The sequence below is a fragment of the Pimephales promelas genome, chromosome 16 (genome assembly GCF_988280905.1).
Source record: "Pimephales promelas chromosome 16, fPimPro1.hap1.1, whole genome shotgun sequence".
In the NCBI taxonomy this organism is placed as follows: Eukaryota; Metazoa; Chordata; class Actinopteri; order Cypriniformes; family Leuciscidae; genus Pimephales; species Pimephales promelas.
In genome coordinates, this window is record NC_142784.1 from 13,674,144 (window position 1) to 13,697,108 (window position 22,965).

The 22,965-nt window shown below is 37.7% G+C and overlaps 1 protein-coding gene across 4 annotated transcripts in view; it reads right to left on the minus strand.

Annotated features, from left to right (window-relative positions):
* robo2 (roundabout, axon guidance receptor, homolog 2 (Drosophila)) overlaps window positions 1-22,965 on the minus strand; it is a 485,230-nt gene that overhangs the window by 38,734 nt on the left and 423,531 nt on the right. For all 4 annotated transcript variants that reach the window (XM_039670873.2, XM_039670874.2, XM_039670869.2 and 1 more), the window contains 10 exons: window positions 19,541-19,746; window positions 18,554-18,635; window positions 18,310-18,475; window positions 17,262-17,428; window positions 16,586-16,707; window positions 14,120-14,351; window positions 7,931-8,055; window positions 6,455-6,626; window positions 5,035-5,217; window positions 3,527-3,553 (listed from right to left, as the gene is read on the minus strand). In XM_039670873.2, coding sequence (XP_039526807.2) covers window positions 3,527-3,553; window positions 5,035-5,217; window positions 6,455-6,626; window positions 7,931-8,055; window positions 14,120-14,351; window positions 16,586-16,707; window positions 17,262-17,428; window positions 18,310-18,475; window positions 18,554-18,635; window positions 19,541-19,746 — 1,482 coding nt within the window. The remainder of the gene's footprint in view (window positions 1-3,526; window positions 3,554-5,034; window positions 5,218-6,454; window positions 6,627-7,930; window positions 8,056-14,119; window positions 14,352-16,585; window positions 16,708-17,261; window positions 17,429-18,309; window positions 18,476-18,553; window positions 18,636-19,540; window positions 19,747-22,965) is intronic.

Below are 22,965 nucleotides of genomic sequence, written 5' to 3' on the forward strand. Positions count from 1 at the left end.
AGCTTGATTTAGCCTCGCGGCGGTGACAGGTTTAAAGAGGGAAAGTGTGTGTGTGTGCGAACAGGTGTATTCGGATTGTGCATTTTTACCATCCTCAACGCCCTACGGCCTCAATTAAACATACAACCGCACGCCATATCTTTTCAGAACAAAGATGCTTTGACGCAAACGTCCCGTCCTTTAAGCAGCGGCCGTCTTTCTTTGTTCTATAACCTTTGAAACGTTCACATGATTTGCAGTGAACCGTGATAATGAGACGAAGACAATTTGTCTGGAGGAAACAAGAATAAAACAAATGTTCCCACTGAGTGGAAGAAGCTGCCCTCGCTAGCACGGACCGCCGCGTTCTGCTAGCGTCACGCACATGGGGTCTGGCGTGTCGGTAATGCATCTGAACGCCACACTTATCTGCTCGGCGCATAGGCGCTGGGAAACCAAGAAGGACGTGGTCCCCAAGGAGCCCACTGAAGCAGTGGTGAGGAGAGTCCACTGGAGTGCATTAAAAGGAAGACGAGGGATATGGAGGCCATAAGGCTTGGACCCCTGACTGCTATGGTCTTATCTTCCTGGGGGAAAGTGAAGTGCAGCGGTGTCCGCTTTTGCAGGGAGACTGATTTCATCTGTAATGAAGTTTGGAGCGAAACCCTCCAACAAGATAAAAGCACACCTCAATCCCTGAGAGACGTGGAAGGAATCTGGACTAGCTGAGTGATTTTTTTTTTTTTTTTTTTACTTTTGCTTTTTTTGTGTGCGTGTTATCAATTCGCAGTGTGATTGTGGCCGACCGTGTGACTGTATCAGGTCATCACTGGTTAACCTCTGTAGGCCTCCTATATTTCATGTTACTTGCGGACAAACCAACCATTGAATTGCAAACGTTTCTCTGCTATTGTGAGCATAAAGTGGAAAATCAATGGCAGCGTGACCATATTTCAGAATGGGATGATCTTTGAAAGACAGAAAATCATGAGGTCTGTGGTGATATGGATCCATACCACTCTTGCCATTTTATAAAGCATGAATACTATATTTGCCGAAAGGTACAACGCACTGGGTTCATATCCCTCAATGCAATTCCCCTAATTTGAAGTAACAGCAACCTTGCTTATTGACACCAAATGTTTAAACATTGTGTAAAAAATTCAACTTTTTTATAACGTGGTTCAGATAACAATATTTTGAGTTTCTATTGAAATATTGTATTAACTCACATTTTTAAATTCAATGAATTCAAAATTAAGTTAACCAGGTAACTTACTTTTTTTAAAGGTACAATATGCAGGATTTTTGCAGTAAAATATCCAAAAACCACTAGGCCAATGTTATATATTTTGTTTAATTGATTACTTACAATATCCCACATGTTTCCAACTATTTGTAAAATCATGAGAAAATTGCAATTGTTAACCAAGGAAACGGAGCGTGTGAGCAGGTTTGACCTCGAACTGCAATAGTAACCATGGCGACGGACGTGGACAACTGGATCAGCGTGCGCGTCCCTAGCAGGGTTTTGTTCAAACACTATGGTCCCTTGCAAGCAGACTTTGTGACAAAAAGAGGACTAAAACGAAGATCAACATCTTTCGAGATGCCGAGAGCTCCACGTCCGCGACTTCGACTTGACAGAGACGCGAGTGTTGCATGTTACCTGAGCAAACAGGTGAGCAAATCAATGTATATAAAACTAATCAATGTTATATAGTTCAACATGATGTTCTGTATGCTATTCTAATGTTGATCTAACTTAGTCTCATACAGCCAACAAACAACCTAACTAACAACATTCAACACACACAAATGCTGTTTAGTGTGATAGTAAAACTGTTAGAGCAAGTGAAGCAGCGCTGCGTTACCTCAAGTTTAATTCCTCTAATAAACTGACCTGTGTGAATAATTCAGCGTGCAGTTCGGTAAAATTAAATGTCCTTATTCCTTTATATCCGCGGGACTCGCGTTGCGTGTGGCACGGGTATACGTAGCAATCGCGCCCTGCTTCATACTACAGTCATGTTAAAAACAACAATGTATTCACTCATCCATTAAAGATCCATCAGCTTGACGACAAGATCCATAATTCCGCTTAATGTTGAATATACGTCATTAATATACGCCTTTGTTATTGTAAGAGGTTAGCGACCCAATCTTGCATATTGTACCTTTAAATTAAACCAAAAATTTATTTTTACAGTGTGTGGCAATGTAGCATACTAATATTTGACTGTTATCATGAACTTAAACTGAAATAATAATAATAAAATAATAAATGCTAAACATTTTAATAAACTAAAATAACTAAAAACAGCATTCAGTAAGCAAGTTGGGTTCAAAATATCAATATTGGTTAAAACATAACATATAGAAGAGTTCAGATGCAAAAGCCTCTAAATGCCATTTGAAATTTTCATCTTCAATGATGATTTTTATCAAACTTGTATATTTAAGTTCAGTAATTTCACTTAAATAACAACTAATAGGTAATTATCATTGCAATTTAAGTGAAATCACTGAACTTAAATATACAAGCTTGATAAAAATCATCATTAAAGAAGAAAATTTCAAATGGCATTTAGAGGCTTTTGCATCTGAACTCTTCATATATCACTTGAGGAAAACCTTCAGAAAACTGGTCGACAACCTCGAATGGCGAGAACAATTGAATCCCACGTGTAAGTTTGTTCAAGCGGTTAATAACAAAGGCTGGAATGAATCAAAGAACGGACAACTCGGGAAGAGAACAAAAACAGTGCACAACACCTGCACAAACAAAAAGTCAGAAAGAGAGAGTAGGACAATAAAAGGAGGATAAAGATGAGATGGAAAACCCTCATGAGAAAATCAGCACAGGTGACCAACTGAGGAAAAAAAAAAAACCCTGAAGAAAAGGACAGAGAAACACAAATGGAGAGCTGCAGGATCTTCCATCTGACTCTGTTAGCACAGCTAACAAATCATTGTTCACTTTTTGCATTGTGACTTATATATATATATATATATATATATATATATATGAAGAGTTCAGATGCAAAAGCCTCTAAATGCCATTTGAAATTTTCTTCTAGAATGATCATTTTTTATCAAGCTTGTATATTTAAGTTCAGTGATTTCACTTAAATGGCAATGATAATTACCTATTAATTGTTATTTAAGTGAAATTACTGAACTTAAATATACAAGTTTGATAAAAATCATAATTAAAGAAGAAAATTTCAAATGGCATTTAGAGGCTTTTGCATCTGAACTCTTCATATATATATATATATATATATATATATACGTACTGTATATGTGCGTCATTTTAAGATGTATATAAAATGATCCATAATTTGTGTTTGAGACCCGTGAAACAGCTTCAATTACAGCCAGAGGTTGTATTACTCCCCATATTGTGCTGACAAAGTCAGGTGGGCATCATCTGAAGACTTAAACTTGAATCATGGGAAGGGGAACTCGACTGGGTAAAGGAAAGTAAGAGAAATGCAGGACGAAGGAATGGGGGTTTCGAAAAGACGGGACAAATGAACAGTACCTGCAGGGGTGAAGGTGAACGACTGAACTGCAAAAACAAGAAGACAGAGAAGAGTGTGTGTTAAAAAGCCTGCAGTGCTCAGTCGGGCTTTGGGAGGTTTGTGTGTTTCTGTGCACGATTATAAGCATGCATATTGGAGTGTGTGCCATCAGTGATGACAGCAAGACAGCAGCCAAAGGAATGAGATAGGCAGTCTAACACAGAAGACACACAAACAAATAATAATAATAATAATAATAATAATAATTAAAAGTTTCAGTGGTGGCTGGTGCTTTTCAAGAGTGGGGAAACACAGATATCACCGATCTCAATGGCAAAACGTGTATTTTATTTCAAACCATTTTAGCAATTTACTGCTAAACAGAGTAATTTTATATTAAAAATAATATAGAACTGTATTTTTTTTTACCATAATATACATACTATGATAAATACAACACATCAGTGTTTGAATTATTAGCTGTTTGTTGCAAAGTCCCACCCATCTAAGAGCTTGACCAATCACTATGTAGAATAGTGTTGATTGAAAGCGGAATGTGCCCAATCACCAATTTTATAATGCAAACAGTTAAAACCTCTCGGCCAATGAACATCACTCTTTGAACCAATCAAATAAGTAATACTGTTATCTGCCATATCTGAGCACATCGATTGGGCTCAAATGGCCATGGTTTTAAAGGGATAGTTCACTTTGAAATTATTTTTTTCAAGATGTAGGTGTCTTTGTTTCCACAGTAGTTTGAATTTTAATATTTTTAGGTCAAACCGTTCTCTGTCAGACATATAATGGAGGTCTATGGTCACCACCTCAAAGAGCATGCACAGAGAAGTCCAAATTAAACATGATTTAATGACTCGTAAATGTAAGTACACATGGCCTAAGACAAAAAAAAGCGGTTTGTGTGAGAAAACGAACAGTATTTCTATCGTTTTTACAACACGTCCAAGTGATCTGAGGCCGCGGGTGCTTTGTGGTTAAAAATACTTTTCGTTTTCTCACACAAACCGCTCATTTCGTGTCTTGGGTCATCAATGTGTACTTACATTTACGAGTCATTAAATCACGTTTAATTTGGACTTCTCTGTCGATGCTTTTTGAGGTGGTGACCATAGACCTCCATTATATGACTGACAGACATGAACGGTTTGACCTAAAAATATCAAAATTTAAACTACTGTGGAAACAAAGACACCTACATCTTGAAAAAAATAATTTCAAAGTGAACTATCCCTTTAAAACCATGGCCAATTGAGCCCAATCGATGTGCTCAGATTTTAAAAATATCAAAATTTAAACTACTGCGGAAACAGACACCTACATCTTAGATGCCCTTGAGGTAAGATAAAACATACCAAAAATTAATTTCAAAGTGAACTATCCCTTTAAAATATTGAAATCCGCCAAGAGTGATATGTAATACATACAGGAATTATTTGTACTTTCCATGCCATCTGAAAACAATCCCCCACTGTGTATTTGTGTTGGTGCGAGTGGATCTGGTCTCTACCTGCATAATTGCTGAGACCCTTTCTCTTCTTTCTCCTCCAGTAGAGCCAGATGCTGAAGCCCATCAGAATGACCCAACATGCCCCTCCGATGCCCGCGATGAAGGCGGGCTGCTTCACCACGTCCGTGATCTGCTCCGTGATGCTGTTGTTCCTGCTCATGATCACATCCCGGAAGTCTTTACCTACATGAATACACACAAACAAAAGAGAAACCGCTGTTTAGTAAACGTAAAATTGCGGGCGAGTTTCTAAATTAGTTTAATAGCATGAGAAAAACACTCGTGCTCGAGCGAACATCAGCACAGGATTTAATCAACTCAACTAGAGCGTTAAAAGCTCATCACCTTGATCTTTAGCGTTACTCCAGTGAGCAGATGGTGAAAAGTTGAAGACAAAATAATATTTAAATAATACAAATGTTGTATAAATAACTAAAAATCCATCAAGATTTGATTGGATGGAATCATGTTAGGCTATAAATATTATTGATTAATATTAGCCAACCCCTCCCCCACAGCAATAAATTGGTTTTGGAGGTAGAGACAGTTTATGAAATATTATGAAAACTTTTTTTCCCCCCTTTTGAAGCAATGTGTACTAATGAATCATTCACGATAAAACTAAGGATATTTAGGGTACGTTTACACAACAACGATGTACTACAAACTGAATCGTTTTTTCCTGTACAGACAACAACGTTGTCAAAACGGTCCCTGTTCGCACGGATCCGCAAAAAACGAATAAAAGTGCTGTATTATTCATGCCAGGCCAGTAGATGGCGATGTCACTTTGTAAAGAAACCCTACACGCCTATAGGCTGAACACGTAATACTGATGCGCATGATGTCACCGTTTTCACAAATGTAAGTTTTAGTAGTTTACACGGAGACGATAGCGGTATCGTTTTTAAAATCTTGCTCTTCGAAACCCGTTTTCAAAAGTTAGCATTAGCATATCAACGTTTTTAGTTGAAAAAGTTGTGTAAATGACCCCTAAGTTTTAAAAAAGGTTCATTTTCATTTTTTTTTTTTTTTAATCAGCCTTTTTACTTCAAAGGATGGTAGGACACACACATACACACACGCCACAGTGTTGATAAATAGTCTATCAGCCCCTGGCTGAGCGTGAAGATGGATAGTGAGCTTGACATTTGGGAATAAGGGCATGTCACTGACCAAATCATCACTTATGGGTCGAACCAGTCACAACCTGCTACAACTCACATAACTCACACTGTAAACACCCAAAGCACGAAAGAAAAAAAAAATGCAGCCCTGACCAAGCTTTAAATTTGATTTTGGTGACCCCGCTCAAAACCATCCAATGAACAGTGAGCTTCGAAGATATTGTGACCATCACAGACACAAGGCAAATGCAGTGTGACAGTAAAGGTTATGGAAAGCAAAAGATGTCTCTTACCAATAATGATGGTTTGTGGTTCGCTCTTGACTCCCACCCCGGCGCTGGTGCTGGCGGCCACCTCCACCCGATACTGGACCCCCGCCTGCAGACCCCCCACCACCACTGACCGGATGGCTGCGTCCACCGTCTTATTTACATGGAAACGGGTCTCGTTCCCTAAACACCAGATCTGAGAGAGACAGAGGGAAAATAGCAAATTGTCTGTAAAAAGTACATTTTTAATGACTGAGCTTCATTAACGGAAATGATTTTTTTTGTGTAAATTGCTTATAACGCTATTCTTATGTAAATTGGTGCATTCAGTTGAGTTTAGCAAATTATGGATGAAGGGATTTGCAGACAATTTATACGTAATTTTGCTTTGCTAACAGGCATTAATGAGGCCCATTTTGAACAAAAGTAAATTAGTAAACTGTTATCCACTATGCACTTTTAGCCAAAACTAGTTATTTATTGCGCTCAATCCCCCTGAAACAATCTGAGGTTGTATTAAATGCACAGGAAGAATGGGAATTGCACCATATGTGTAATTAACTTACAGCCTTTCAGTTTCTAATTCACATTCAATATGCAATATCCAATATTCAATATCCAACATCATATCCAACATCATATCATATCATATCATAATATAATATAATATAATATAATTAGGGCTGTCAAACGATTAATCGCATCCAAAATAAAAGTTTGTGTTTACATAATATATGTGGGTGCACTGTGTATAATTATTTTGTGTGTATATATATATATATATATATATATATATATATATATATATATATACACACACACACGTAGGTATACTTAAGAAGAAAAAAAATATTTATATATAAAATATTTATATTTATATATAATATAAATTATATATATATAAATCTATATAGAGTATATACATGAAAATATTTCTTAACAAGCATGTGTGTGTATTTTTATATATATATATATATATATATATATATATAATAATTATACACAGCGCACCCACATATATTATGTAAACTTTACAAACTTTTATTTTGGATGTGATTAATCGCGATTAATCGTTTGACAGCACTAAATAAAATATAATATAATTTAGCCCTCAAGTTGTTTTTTCCTCAATAAATGCTAAATTAATAATCATATATTTCTGAATATCAGGAGAATAAAATAAAATAAAATAAAATAAAATAAAATAAAATAAAATAAAATAAAATAAAATAAAATAAAATAAAATAAAATAAAATAAAATAAAATAAAATAAAATAAAATAAAATAAAATTAAATTAAATTAAAGAAAATATGCTTCTCTAATAATTTAGACTGCACGTTGATTTATATTGTTCCCCAATAAATGCTAACTTTATAATCATGAATTTCTGAACTAAGCAGAGTAACAATTAAAAAAAATAAATAAATAAATAAAAAAATAAATTCAATTAAATTCATGTTTTTTTTTCTTTCTCAGAATTAATTGTGCAGGTCGTTAACCTTATATTCCTGGATGATGCCGTTCTGATGTTCTGCAGGAGGAGGGTCCCAGGAGATGCTGATAGATGTACTGTTCTGATTGCCCACTGTGAGAACCGTCACCTGCTGAGGAGGAGCACTGGGCGCTGGAGATACGGAGAGAGAAACAGAAAAACAGAGACTTTTACTTCCATGACTTTCATGATGTTCTTCTACACTATTGGCATTCTAGACTTTCCAGAAAAACAGATTTGAGGCTCCTTTCAGCCTAAATCTAGTGATGCCATGTGTTGTTTGGCATGGATTTATGTACATCACTCGACGCTCATGCTCTGACACACTCTCATTCTGTTTTCTTCTGAAAGACTCTGCTGTAAGTCATTGCATTAGCATTAAGCAGTCAATGTGCGCGTAGAGCTTTAGAACGTAAGGCAGGTGGCCACGGGTGCACGAGTTCATTAGATGGGGATTTTCTTCAGCCTGACACTGCTGCTCCTTCATATTTCACTATGATTTCATATCCTGACCCGACAAAGGAGGGATTTAAAAAAAAAAAAAAAAAAAAAACATTTACTGAGAGACAATGAGATGGTGAGCCAGCCCAAACAACTCTGCTTTCTTAGCAAATCGCTCAGACAGGCATGGAGGTCGCTCAGCTCGAGGAGGAATGTGAAGAACGGAGAGATTTTTTGAGAGCTGGATTAAAGGAGAGTAAAGAATGAAGCGCTGGGTAAACATATTGACATGGATACATCGATTGAAGGAGGCCAGTTGTGAATCAAAGATGCTGTTTTGTCCTTGGAAGAAACTCCAGGTTTTTATTAACCCCATCAGAGCCATTCTGACAAGAGACATGGAAAGGGAATGAAATAAATAATAGGGGTCAGTCGTGGAAAACAACATTTTTATAAAAAATGTTTTTCTCATTTCTGCGGCAAGCCGAGGTACGGGCGACACAGCAGAATACTGACAGCTCAATTACGGGACACTCTGCTTGCTCGCACTCTTTTCCGTCCCTGCTCCCTGACCCTCACATAAATGGCACATATCCCAAAGCAACATTCATCCCTTACACGGGGCGGCCCATTTTAACCCCCAAAAGGTCTGACAGGACAAACGGCGGCTCGCCTTCATCAAACATCTGCAGCTGAACAGAGCAGACGGCTGTTTCAATCACAGGTGACAAAAACCCTCCCGTAACAATACAGCCAATGTCATTCAAAGTTAACGCCACAAACCACTTCGGTCATTAGATATTTCCAATCATTTGGAAATTCACTTTTTATTCTTTTTTAATACGAAAATATAATATAATATAATATAATATAATATAATATAATATAATATAATATAATATAATATAATTTAGGAAATTAGTATTTTTTTCTTTAATATTTAAATATAATATAATTAAAAATGTCATTTAATACTATAAAACAACAACAATATAATATAGTATAAATACTATAATATAATGATAAATATTTCCCCTTATTACTGTGAATTTTACAGTAATTAAGTTATAATTGCAAATTCACATTTTTGCAAATTCACATTCACTTTAATACTAAACTATAATATATATATATATATATATATATATATATATATATATATATATATATATATATATATATATATATATATATAATGATTAATATGTTTCCCTTATTACGGTAAATAATACAGTAATTAAATTATAATTTCAAATTTGGAAATTCAATTTTTTTTTATTTAACACTGAACTATATAATATAATATAATATAATATTTCTATATTATATAAATAATATAATATATATTATAATATTATTATATAATATTTCTATATTATATAAATAATATAACATATAATATAATATTATTATATAATATACTATAAAATATAATATTATATTATAATATTATAATTTTTCAAGTTCTTTAATACTAAAAGAAACAATAAAATTAATTTATTTACATTAAGAGTTCAGATTTAGATTCTTTCCTTAATACAGCAAATTTTAGAGTGATTACTTATGTCATAAATTAACAGAAAATAATCCACATTCTACTTCTTTAAAACTGAAAAAAAAAAAAAACCTAAAAAAAAACAATAAGTTAACGCAGTATGTCGCAAGTGACAAAATCCCTCCCATAACAATGCAGCCAATGTCATTCAAAGTTAATGCCGCAAATCATTTAGGAGCTTATCAGTATGCACATTTGAGCCAAACAATACATATTTCTCATTTGGGGAGCGATGGCGCAGGCGATGCTAATAGCGCCATTAGCGGTGTGATGTATAGCCAGCGAGGATGTGACCTCTGTTTCACTGCCACAGTAGCCTGCGGGCGAACGTGGATGAAGGAAAAAAAAAAAACACACTGTGATGTTAAACCGAGCTAATATTGAGACCCCGGGCGGGTGGCAAGGCTTTAGCTTACAGAATGCGAAGAAATGCTACATGCTTTAGCATGCCACTAATCAACGTGTGATAATGACCCTCTGGAAAAAAAAAAAAAAAAAAAAAACTCCCATTGAGAAGCTGATTATCAACCATAAAAATGGATTAAAAACACAGAGTGGTTTCTGAAAGAGCCTGTTTCACCTTTTCAACCTCCATTTTCAAAAATACTACTAATAATAGGCCTATAGGCAGCTAATAATAAAGGACGTTTCAAAGAAAGAGTTAAAGCAGCTAGCATAGTTAGGACAAATAGGCCTAGCTGGTTCCACAGACAGGGCTTAGATTAAGCCATTGCAGGATTAGGATTTAGTTTAATTAGGACAATAGCTTTTATAAACGTTCCTTAAAAACAAACATTACTGCACTGTAAAAAAAATATTGCTGGTTTAACTTAAAAATGAAGTAACCTGGTTGCCTTAAAAATGTAAGTTCATTGAAATGAAAAAAATTGAGTTAATACAATGAAGGAGATTGATGTTTATCATCAGAAACTCAAAATATTATGTTATCTGAACCACATTATTTAAGTTGATTTGACAAAAGAAAAAAAAATGTTGTGATTACAAATCATGAATATATATATATATATTTTTTTACAGTGTGGTGTGACATATTGTAAAATATTTGACTGCAAGTAGCTTTCAGTTAAAACAGCTCAAACATGCATTTTAGCTTAAGCCTTGTCTGTGAAAAGTATATACAGTTTGTATGGGTTCATATGAAATGGATTATAAAACAATAACAGAAGCATCAATCTTAGAGATATGTCCATGTAATCCCCCCCCCCCCCCCCAAAAAAAAAAAAAAAAAAATCTCACTTTAATTGTACAATCTTTATCATCTTTTTATTTATTAAACATTGTATGACATGGTCTCAGATACCAATTTACCACAGCTTTATAGTGGTAACAATAACAGCAGGCTATGGTTGGTTAGCATGTTCAATTCTTGCGAAATTCTCCCTGCAAAATTCGGCACTTCAACGGAAGGTCGAAATGAAAGCGTAACCACTTTCACTTTTCGGAAAAGACGAAGTGGGAGAGAAACGCAGAAGAGAAAAGAAATGGAAGTGGTGAGCTCTAGAGGGAAGGTGTAATTGTCTAATCAGACAATGGCCAATAAATCATCATCTTCTGTGACTCTGACAAACCTTCTCAACTACCACAGTGGAAAACAAGAAACAAAAGGGGGCTATCGCAGCTCACGGGCCCCGTGATGCTCTTCTGCCAGGGGACCCCATGTTTTGTCTTGCTCTGGTAATGGCGATGACATGCAGGTGTAGGGTGTAAATGCAGTGCGGAGGGACTTCAGGAGACAGAGCCGGTGTGTGTAGAGGAGATACGGCTCTCCGCGGGCACTCTGGGTAACAAATGAGCCTGTCATTGCACTCAGACTTTAATCAGCAAACCTTCTGTGCTCGTGCGAGTGTGTGTGAATTTATGTCTCGAGAGTTCCATATGGCGTTTAAACGATTCTCAAAAATGCATTTTTTTTTACAAGATTTATGTGTGGTGGCAGTCATCCCTCACACCTGGGAAAAACATCTCAAAGCATTGCGGTGAATCCTGGACATTGGTCAACTTTAAGTACAGTCTGCCTGTCTCAGCCACAATAACCCAAGGCGATGTCCTCGGGTACATTTTGGCAGGGTTCAAAAATTGAAACTGGCCAAGCACTAAATTGAAAGTGAAATTCAACTTTTATGGAAAAAAAGTAAAAAAATAAATAAATATACAAATATATCAAATTAAACTCAATGTACAATTAAAAATAAATACAAAATAATTTCATTTACATTAAAAAATTAGGTCTGTGAGACCAAAATAAAAGTTTGTGTTTACAAAATATGTGTATGTACTGTGTCTAATTATTTTGCGCATGTATATATTAAGAAATATTTGCTTATATATACTGTGTATATATATAATTTGTACGATGCATAAATGTTTTATATATAAATAACTAGGGCTTTCAAACGATTAATCGCATCCAAAATAAAAGTTTGTGTTTACATAATATATGTGTGTGCACTGTGTGCAATTATTTTATATATATAAATACACACACATGCTTGTTTTCTTATATATTTAAGAAATATTTTCATGTGTATATACTGTAGATAGATGTATATATACTTTATATTATATATAAATATAAATATTTTATATATAAATAATATATATTTCTTCTTAAATATACATGCATGTGTGTGTATTTATACATACAAATAATTATACACAGTGCACCCACATATATTATGCAAACACAAACTTTTATTTTGGATGTGATTAATCGTGATTAATCGTTTCACAGCCCTATAAAAATAAATAAATAAAGATATAATTAATACATATTACATTGTATATTATTACAGTTAATTTATAATTTGAACAATACAATTATATAGTAGTCTACATTGCATTAATGATCTAATTGCACACAGTATTTCTGTATATATATATATATATATATATATATATATATTAAAAGTCTCTATGCAAAAAGTCAACTTTGGACACTAAGTAAGGACAGATGGTTGTCTAAAAGAAATACAGAAATCAGTGAACTGGTATGAAGCTGGCTTTTTTTAGTCATTTGGGAGAGATGGGGATGAGTCCAGTGAAAACCGTGTTTATTTTAGTGTCCTGTCAGCCTTACACACACACTACCCGCAACACAGAAAAGGTCAATTCCTTTGCCAAAACATGTCTTTTCATCTAAGTCCCGTCAGGGATAGAGACAAGCTGCAGTGCTGTGGAAAGCGGGCCAGTATTGCTTACTACGGTATTTGTTTCGACGTTGGCCTAAGGGTGGATTATGTATCACTAGGCCAAATTGCTGTGGACTTAAAGCAAGCTGGAAAGAATCAGCAAGAGATCCAACCTCTGGCCTTATGTCTGCATTTGTGTCTCTTAGTATCTGTGACCTGTATGTTTCAGAAGCACAAGACATTGACAAACCAATTATAAAGCTCTGTGACTTGACAGTCAGCATGAAACGGCATTGAGTGTGATTCGATACACAGAATAATCTTATTTATTGAACAATATAATAGGTAATTTATGCATCAGGCTATTGATTGTATTGTGTGAAAACTGAATTAGAAAAGTAGCCTAAAATACGTTGAAGATTTGTTTGTGTTCAAATCTTTCTGTTTGTGTTCAAAAAGAAGAAAGTTTGTGTTCGTCATTGGAACGAAAGGACGAAAAAATGTCTGCAAACTGGAACAAAGCAGAGACCAGGAGCTCCTCACTATCCGCGCTGAAGCTGACATCGTTCACCAGCTTTGAGGAACGGTATGCGTGTGAACATGTTTTCGAACGTGTACGTTACACGTCTCATCCTGACATCCGGGATCTTTACGGGTTGTGTGTGAACGCACTCACAGATCCCGGCAAATCACTGGCAGTGTGAATGAACCGAAATCAAACGATCCCGGGACAAATGCCGGGTCATATTATCCGTGTATTTTTCGGAATCACTGTGTGAAAGGGGCTAAAGTTTCCCTGAACTCCCAAGTGGCAAATAAGGCTTAAGAGGGCAGTTCATGTGCAACTTTAAACTAGGAAAGCCGTATTTACAATATCTCGCAAGGCAGCTTAACATTGTTTCCCCCTACAGGTATGTGCATGGAAAAGAGGAATTTATTCAGATAATTTACACATTGATTAAGACAAGAAAAATATGGTTCATTTTGATTTCATGTTGATTTCAAACATCACAAATCTCTTGCATCACTTCAAATGAGTCAAATGCTGTACCTTCCTCTGATGTTCTTGCCGTTCGGGACTCGCTGTCCATGCCCTGGAACTCGTTGAAGTACGGGCGGACTTTGATCTCGTAGACGATGCCTTTCTTCAGAGCCGAGAGCACCATGCTCCTCTCAGAGGGGACCTTCACATCCTGAGTCTGCCATGCTCCAGGGGAGGACAGCCCTGACATCTGCCTGTACAAAACCCTGTAGCCCTGGATGAACTGAGACTGCCGGTCAACCTGTGGGGGGAAGACGGTTCAAACTTAAAAGAGCGCAATAGAGTCGAAAGTAGACAGGGGAAACTTTTCTGAAAAGACCTAGTCTTGGGTGCTGGTTCTCAATATGGAATGGTTAGTGTCCCATCAGGTGTTTTAAGTAGCTTAACCAGCAATGCTTTCTTGGTCAAACAACTTTCTCAAAGGAAAAATCATGCTAGTTGAGGAGCTTCTGCAGATCCAAGTCTGAAAGAATATTTAAAGGATTAGTTCACTTTTGAAAAAACTTTTGCTGATAATTTACTCACCCCCATGTCATCCAAGATGTCCATGTCTTTCTTTCCTCAGTCGAAACGAAATTAAGGTTTTTGATGAAAACATTCCAGGATTTTTCTCCATATAATGGACTAACATGGGAACCAGACGGTCCGAGGTCCAAAAGACAGTTAATAACAGTTTCAGATGCAGCTTCAAATGTCTTTAAACGACACCAGACCATGAATAAGGGTCTTATCATGTGAAACGATTGGTTATTTCAAAACTTATTCCAAAAATGTAACTTTTCTAAGGACAAATGCTAGCCTTTTTTTTTTTTTTGTAAACGGCGTTTGAGTTAGTTTGCACGTTCAACCTATGCGTTCAACTTTGTAAACACTGACTCTGTACTTCTGGCTACGTCACCCGTGAAATTACGTAATACGTGACGTTGCAAACGCGCCTCACAGAATAGAGCAAGGCTAGCATTTGTCCTTAGAAAAGTTACATTTTTGGAATAAGTTTTGAAATAACCGATCGTTTCGCATGATAAGACCCTTATTCATCGTCTGGTGTCGTTTTAAAGACATTTGAAGACCTTAATTTCTTATCGACTGAGGAAAGAAAGACATGGACATCTTGGATGACATGGGGGTGAGTAAATTATCAGCAAAAGTTTTTTCAAAAGTGAACTAATCCTTTAAAGTCGGCATGAAATGGAAGTAAAACGGCATACATGTGCATTATTCTGACAGTGTAAATCAACATCAACAGTAGCAATCATACAATATATAACCACCTCGGACAAACTTGCTGAGAAGAAATAAAGATATATGTACAAGTATACACATAAGAGCACATTAAAATCAACAAAGAAAGTTACATGCACATAAAATCTCAATCTCAAATCAACAAAAAGGTAAACGAGACCCTTCATTCATTGAAAGCCTCATTCATTTTTTTAGTTGTATTTACCAAGAGGAGTGTGCATAACTCACATTAATGTCTTCCTAACAGCAGAATCCAGCTTTCAGAGTGAGATATTAAACATCTGCTTTTCCTCCCTACACATGGAGTAAATCAGCCCAATGGGCATCCTTCCTACGCTTTTTAACTTTCATTAATTGAATGATTCAGGGTCGTAAAAGCTTTCTTGACACCACCTACGTTTACCGCGAGAGTGCTGCTGTATCAAGGGGCCGCGTAGGCCGATGATTTATGGATTATTCATATGAGAAAAATACCTTTGAAACAGTCTATCCTCCATTTAGGCCGAACAGACAGACGCTTATATTTGTCTCTGTAACGATTGTTGATGGCAATCATTAATATACCGCAGGAGAGTGCTTACAAACTAATGTGACAAAGCCAAAGCTGTAAAATCTCCATTTTAATGCAATTCAACAAACAATAAACACTTACTTTTTAGGGTGTTTATATCAATGCTGGAAGACTGAGGTGGTAAACAGAAACAACAGCCAGGAAAATAAAAGAGTTCGCTTCTGAACGGACGCACTTATTTGAATTTCAGACATTACACGCGCACATACTGCATATGGTCAAATGATTTTAAGCCAATAATCAGTGCCAAATAAACTGGTTTAAATAGAGATGATGTTTATTATAATGTAAGAATAAATGTAATTCCAAACTTTTCAAAATTGCTTTCATTATTCTGTGGTGCACAATAAAGACAGGTTTGGACCAACATGAGTACAACAATAAATGATAAAAGACTTGGGGTAACCTATCCCTTTAATATGAAATCATGTTATACAACCTTGGCCCAATCACGGTACCGGTAGAGACGCAATAATCTCCATCCAATCGCAGTGCCTGTGCTCAAACCTCAATCCAATCATGGTTATTTTACAATAACTTCTATCATCTAATCATAGTTCATGTACTAAAACTTGTATCCAGTCATAGCTCCACAAAAATAAGCTACAATCACAGTTAAGATGCTAAAACCTTTAGCTCCGACCAATCATAGAACATCTTACCGTCCATGTGACCTGTATGGTGGTGGGGCTGAGGACCACAGGGTTGTGTAGCCGTACAATAACCTCACCCAGCTCCTTCTGCACGTGTCTGTGATCCACTCCCTGTGCTGGAGGACTTATATCTGTAAATAGAGAGAGACAGAGGCCAATGCCATTACTTCTTATAGTGCTCCGACAGTGCTAAATTACTGGTCAGTACAACATAATCCCTTAAATACAATCTAATCCCCTAAAAGAGCGATGAGGAGTCATTTTCACTGACTCCAGCAGCAGACAACACAGCTCCAACCCAACCTACGAGCATACATACGCCCAAGGTCTCCGAATCAGTCACCCCTAATGAACATACAGAGGACTCCTTGGCACCTTAATCGAATCTTTTTCCAGTCGAGGTTGGCCCTTTTCCCCACCGTAATGATCATTAAGGTACCAGCCAGGGCACTAACTCAATTATACACTCCAAAAGTAGATGATGTTTGTTGTACATTATAGTCCGTCTCTGGAACTAATGAGCGTATGGGTCCGTCAGACCGTGTGGTATCTAGACTAGATCTCGTTCTCTGGGCAACAACTAGGATTTAATTGGAAATCGTCGACACGGACACCATTTACATGGGTGTCTTACTAAAGAAAATGTACAATTACATACACAATTTAGAGAGTTTCTGTCAAGTACCTTGAGTGCGGACGGGTTCAGACATTGGGCTCGGGTCGCTCAGGCCCTGGACGTTGACTGCTCGCACCATGAACAGGTAGATGGTGTTGGGGCGAAGACCCTTGATGGTGTACTGCGTAGTCTTGACATGATCGGCCACAGTCTGCCAGCTGTTGCTCACCGATTGGCTGCATGCAATGAATGTATTTCAAAGAACAGTCCTTTCAATTTGAACAAACCTTATTTTTGTGTTTTTTGTAGACTGGAAATGTGCATAAAGACTTTTCAATATACTGGACAGACTAGTCTACAACCCCTCACATCATCATTTCTGTTCATGTCAAATAAAAAAAAAGGTATCTACTTGACTTGAAGGAACACTCTGACTTTTTTGGTCTTTAGCTTACTCACTAAATCCCCCAGATTTATATAAGTCCATACATACCCTTTTCATCTCTGTGCGTGCTGTAACTCTGTTTGACGCACCCACCACTAGCCTAGCTTAGCACAAAGACTGGATGTAAATGGCTACAGCTAGCATACTAATCCCAATAAGAGACAATAAGAGATAAGAGATTTGTATAGTCACAGAGTGTACAAATAACAAGGTAATATGAGACACAGATATCTTCTAACTGTATAAATATTGGAAACTATATTCTTGAAAGACAAAGCACTGCCTTCTGAAAATATAGATCCCAATATTTATATGGTTAAAAGATGGCTGTGTCTCATATGCCCTTGTGATTTGTACACTCTGTGACTATACAAATCACAACATGTAAATAGGAACATTTTTGCGTTATTTTGTCACTTATTAGGATTAGTATGCTAGCTGTAGCCATTTACATCCAGTCTTTGTGCTAAGCTAGGCTAGCGGTGGGTGCATCAGACAGAGCACGCACAGAGATGAAAAAGGTATGTGTGGACTTATCTAACTCTGGGGGATTCAGTGAATAAGCTAAAGTCCAAAAAGTTGGAGTGTTCCTTTAAGTTTGATCTGATTGATCAAGGTGCAATTCAATCCAAAACAACTTTAGAAAAGGCTCAATGAAGGCAAAATTCATACCTGAAAGCCTCAATAACATATGACGAGATGGGTGACGCTCCAGGAAGGCCAGGCTGCCAGGACAATGACACGCTGTTTTTAGTGACGTCGGTGACCTGAGGTTTGGAAGGAGGACCCGGGAGCTCGTTCTCATCCCGGTCTTTAACTACAACTAGACTACCAGACTCTGAAGAGAGAACATCAGGAAATTTAAGAACATCTTAAATTTGAACAGCAAAAAGTTTGCAAAGTTGCCCAAAAGTACCTTTGACTTCCAAGAAAGCACTCCAAGATGTTTCCCCACTAGAACTCGCTGCCACACAAGTATAGATACCCGAATCCGAGAGCTGAAAGATAAAAACAAAAACATTCCTCGATCTTTATATCTTCATGCATTGTGAGTTCCCTTAACGGCTAATCAATTGGATCCCAGGGAGATGGTAACCTTGAGCACGTCCAGTTCGGCTAAAGCGCTGACATTAATATGGTAGATATATTCTATTTCCGCACCCTTCAGCCAGCTTTTATCCTTGCTGGCAAATTCACAAACCCACCCACTAACCGCAATGAGAGGAAGACTAATTCATTTAAAGGGATAGTCGCTGAAACCCTCTGGACCGTTGACAGCTGGCGCATGTCCCCCACTCTTTTCCTTTCCGGGACGATCTCCATGTTGTTTGTTGCCTTTCATCAGGACGCCTCGCCTCCATTTATTAATTTATTAGATAAAATGTCAGAGGTGGGCAGCACTGTCAAGCATAATGGCTATTCCATCCCGAGCTGACGGGGAGGGCTTGGGGACTTTGAATTCAATATGGCCCTAAAAGTGTGTTTGTTTGTGCGTGCATGTGCAAATGTATGTGCAGCTGGAGCCCGTCCAAGCTTCCGTAAATGATTCTTGGGAGAGCTGTCGTATCCCTAAGTGATAGTATCAAACAATTTACCAAAATCAATATTTCCCATTCATCCCCGTAATGCAATATGATTCCCTCAGCCCGTCTCTGTTATGTCTTACCGATATCTGATTGAATTTCGCTAAGCTTATACATCACACTTAGATGGAGATGGTTCTGACAGCTGGTAGTCACACATTCGCACACACATGGTCTTGGAAATACACAATGACAGATGCACATCTGGACATCCATCGATCTATCTATCTATTTCAAATTTTCCATATGGTTGCATTTATAATTCATAGATTAATTACAAAGGAAAAACGAAACAAACAAACAAAAGTGTTTAGACTCACCCGCAAACCCTTGATCTGTAGGCTGCCGAGGTCCTGCAGGGACATACGAGAGTCTTTCCCAAGCAGACTGACCCCGTCCTTCAGCCAACTGACGGTTGGAACCGGTTCTCCAGATGCATGGCACCTCAGAAGGGCCACACTGTCTACACCCAGAGTCTGGTTAGCTGGACCCTGCCGGATGATGGGGGGAGGACGATCGGTCAACACTAAACGAGAGAAAGAGGAAGGAGAATTAGACGAAATCCTACTCTTTCACAAGTGAGGATAGACAGCACAAACATTGGGATGTGGAAAGAGACAGAAGAGAGAGTGAGAATATGTCCGGATCACAACACAGTCCAGATCTGAAACATTTACTGTGCGAGTGCAATGACTCAACAAGCCCGAAGCACATTGTGCTAATAACCATAGGCCATGGCTTTGAGGTGGTTTCTACTTTTACTACGGAGATTTGAGATTGGTAGCAATTGGCATGCTTGTCCATCTACAATAATATATTCTCCACAGATTATGCAACCCGGTCTCATCCCAAGACGTCATATAACTGACGTTTTGGGACGTCTTTTGACCATACGTCAATATTCGCCTTTTTAGGGCCCCCTTAAACGTTGGTAGATGAGGTTATGGGATCCTAACTCTACCCCAGACCTAAACCTAACCCGTCACCTAACTGACGTTAAAGGTAAAGCGTCAGTTGTATGACGGCCCGGGATCGCCATCTACCGACGTTTAAGGGGGCCCTAAAAAGGCGGATATTGACGTACGGTCAAAAGACGTCAGTTACATGACTTTTTTGGGATGAGACTGTGTTAGATTATGACATCATGACAGCAACAGCCCTTATTACACCATCTGTTGCTTTAGCACAGGACAGCGAGAACGTGTTTATCATTAAAAGTGTATGGAAACATTAACATTGTGGCCGTGCTCGTGTGGCACAGGAAGCGGGATGAAGCCATGATTGCCTTATTCCTGGACGTATCAGGGTTATTCGAACATTTTGTGGTTGCACCACAGGGCAGCGTCTACCCCCCAAGCATTCTGGGAAAAACTGGGGGAAACGCTGAGTCTGGGTTTCTAGCTCACTGATGTGGCAGTGACGTGGTTTTGTAGTGCCTGGGATCCTTCATTTTAGAGTACAATTTCATGTATTACTATACATCCGACTACCAGAGCGAGTGTGGTTAGGCTGGCTAAGAGAACGTCCCCAGAAGAAGTTTATAAGTCTAAACTGCTCCTCAAAACATGAAGCCACCATCCTAGAGCACAGAGGTTATTTTATACGTTTGCGTTTTCATACGTTTATAATGATGGGTTAGCCGTGTTTGGCTGTTCATAACCTTTCAGTGTTGTGTGCAACGCGTTACAAAGTATGTGTTGGTGTGTTCTGATCTACAAGTGGGCATCAAATGCCCCATTGAGAGGCACCAACCATTTATTTATCTAACTAATAATAACATAATAATCACAGCCGTGTGCTGTCCCTCGCCCCGCTGAGGACACGTTTATTAGCAGGTGTGAATTAATGAGGAAAAAGCCGTTGGGCGCTAATTACAGACTGCACCTCTAACCCTTAAATACAGCTTTAATTGCAGTCTTCTTCCATTCTCTGTTGCGTAACGATTCGTCTCGCTCTGAATAAAGGATGGTATTTATATTGTCCAAATCGTCATCGGAATGCCTCATTTGGGCTCAGGGATGAAGAGTTGCCATTCTAATTCATCAATGTGGATTACCCCGCACGGAGGTTAAACCCCAGAGTGCTTTGCAGGCGCATCCATCAGGCTAGCATAAACCCCAGAGATGCATGTGCGGACAGATAAAGACTGATGAAGCATAATGGCTGTATTTTGGATTAAAGCTGCATCCTCTTGCAGAGTCTTTAGTATTGCACTGTTGCATTTGAACTTGACTTATGTTCATGATTGTCTACTAGGCAGTGTGGTTTGTGTGTGAGTGTATTAGGACAAATAATACAATTTGATGTGTGTTGGAGCAACACGATGGAATTCTGTTCATTTGACGGGTCGGCGGAGTGAAGGCCTTGGTGCCGTCTGGCAGCAGCCATTTTTCATCAAATCTCTCCTTGAACTTGTCCAGCTCTCTTTTCCACCTCAACAGCCACTAAATCACACTCTTCCTCCGGCGCAGGTGTGGCCGTGACCCTCTTCCTCTTTCGTTCCTGTCATCCCTCTTCTCTGTCATCCTACACAACATCTAACACACTCTTGCATTCTGAGTAAGAGCTGTTTACGGCAGTCTAGGTCATATGCGTTATTTTTTTCGTCAAGATCGGTTTGCTGTCAACCGTAACAGCTGTCACCTTTTAACAGAATTACATTCTCCTGTTACTGTTGATTTCTACTAAAGATGTATTTCAAAAGTTCATACAAACTGACTTTTTGCAACTTATTTTTTTTTTCCTTTTGAGAAAAAAAACTTCTTACACAACCCAAAACACGCTTTGTTGCCAAAGCAATTTTTCCATCATCAGTATCTGAAGTTTTCAAGGACGGCTGTTTTCACTCCCTTCTCGAGCTGAAATGAAGTTTTCCTCCTGTCAAGAGAAGTTCACAAAGACGCGCTCCTGTATTATTCAGACGTGCGCAGAATTCAGGGTCGTCAGGCTTGCTATTCATTTCACATAGCGAGGCAGAATAAATGCAGAGCGGGGAGAGCTCAAGGCCACATTCCCATTCAGCTCTTAATGTGGATCCGGAGGCAACAGAAGTGGTTTTTATATGACATTTATCTTTCTGCCAGCACTTTTGTATGGAAATATTGAGGCCTTCGTTTGTGTCAGGTGCGAAATGTGTAGGCTGACATATGAATGAGGGAAAATAAAGAAAGAGTGGTGAAAAGAGAGCGACGGTGAACGGTAGAGAGTGAAGTAATTATACCATAGACTTAATCAATGTTGTGTAAAATGTAAAAAAAAAATATATATAAATAAAAAAGATAGTATTTTAAAATTGCTGCATTACGCAAAATTGTTAGCAAAACATCATAGGGTACTGCTCAATTTTTTTTATTTAAATATACAAATGCAATATTAAGAATTAGGGCTGGGTAATAAATATCGATTTCTCGATATTAATCGATTCTCATTTTTACGAACCGATATCGATTCTTAAATCTCAAGAATCGATTAGTCATCCTGTTTCATTTGAATGAATGGAACGTTGTATCGTGGCTGCGCGCATCCAATGTTCTTTTTGTTACTATTGATATGAAACAAAGTCTCAATTTTCAAATTAGGCCATTTTCTTTAGAAATTCAAAAACACAAATAACGTTTTGGCGCTGTGGCGCAGCAGCGCTGATCTCTCTTCCGGCTTAATAATACCAGTCACAGCGCGAAATAAACCTGAATGAGCATCTGAAATTGTGTTAAAAGATATAGTACAACTTATCGAAATCCGTGTC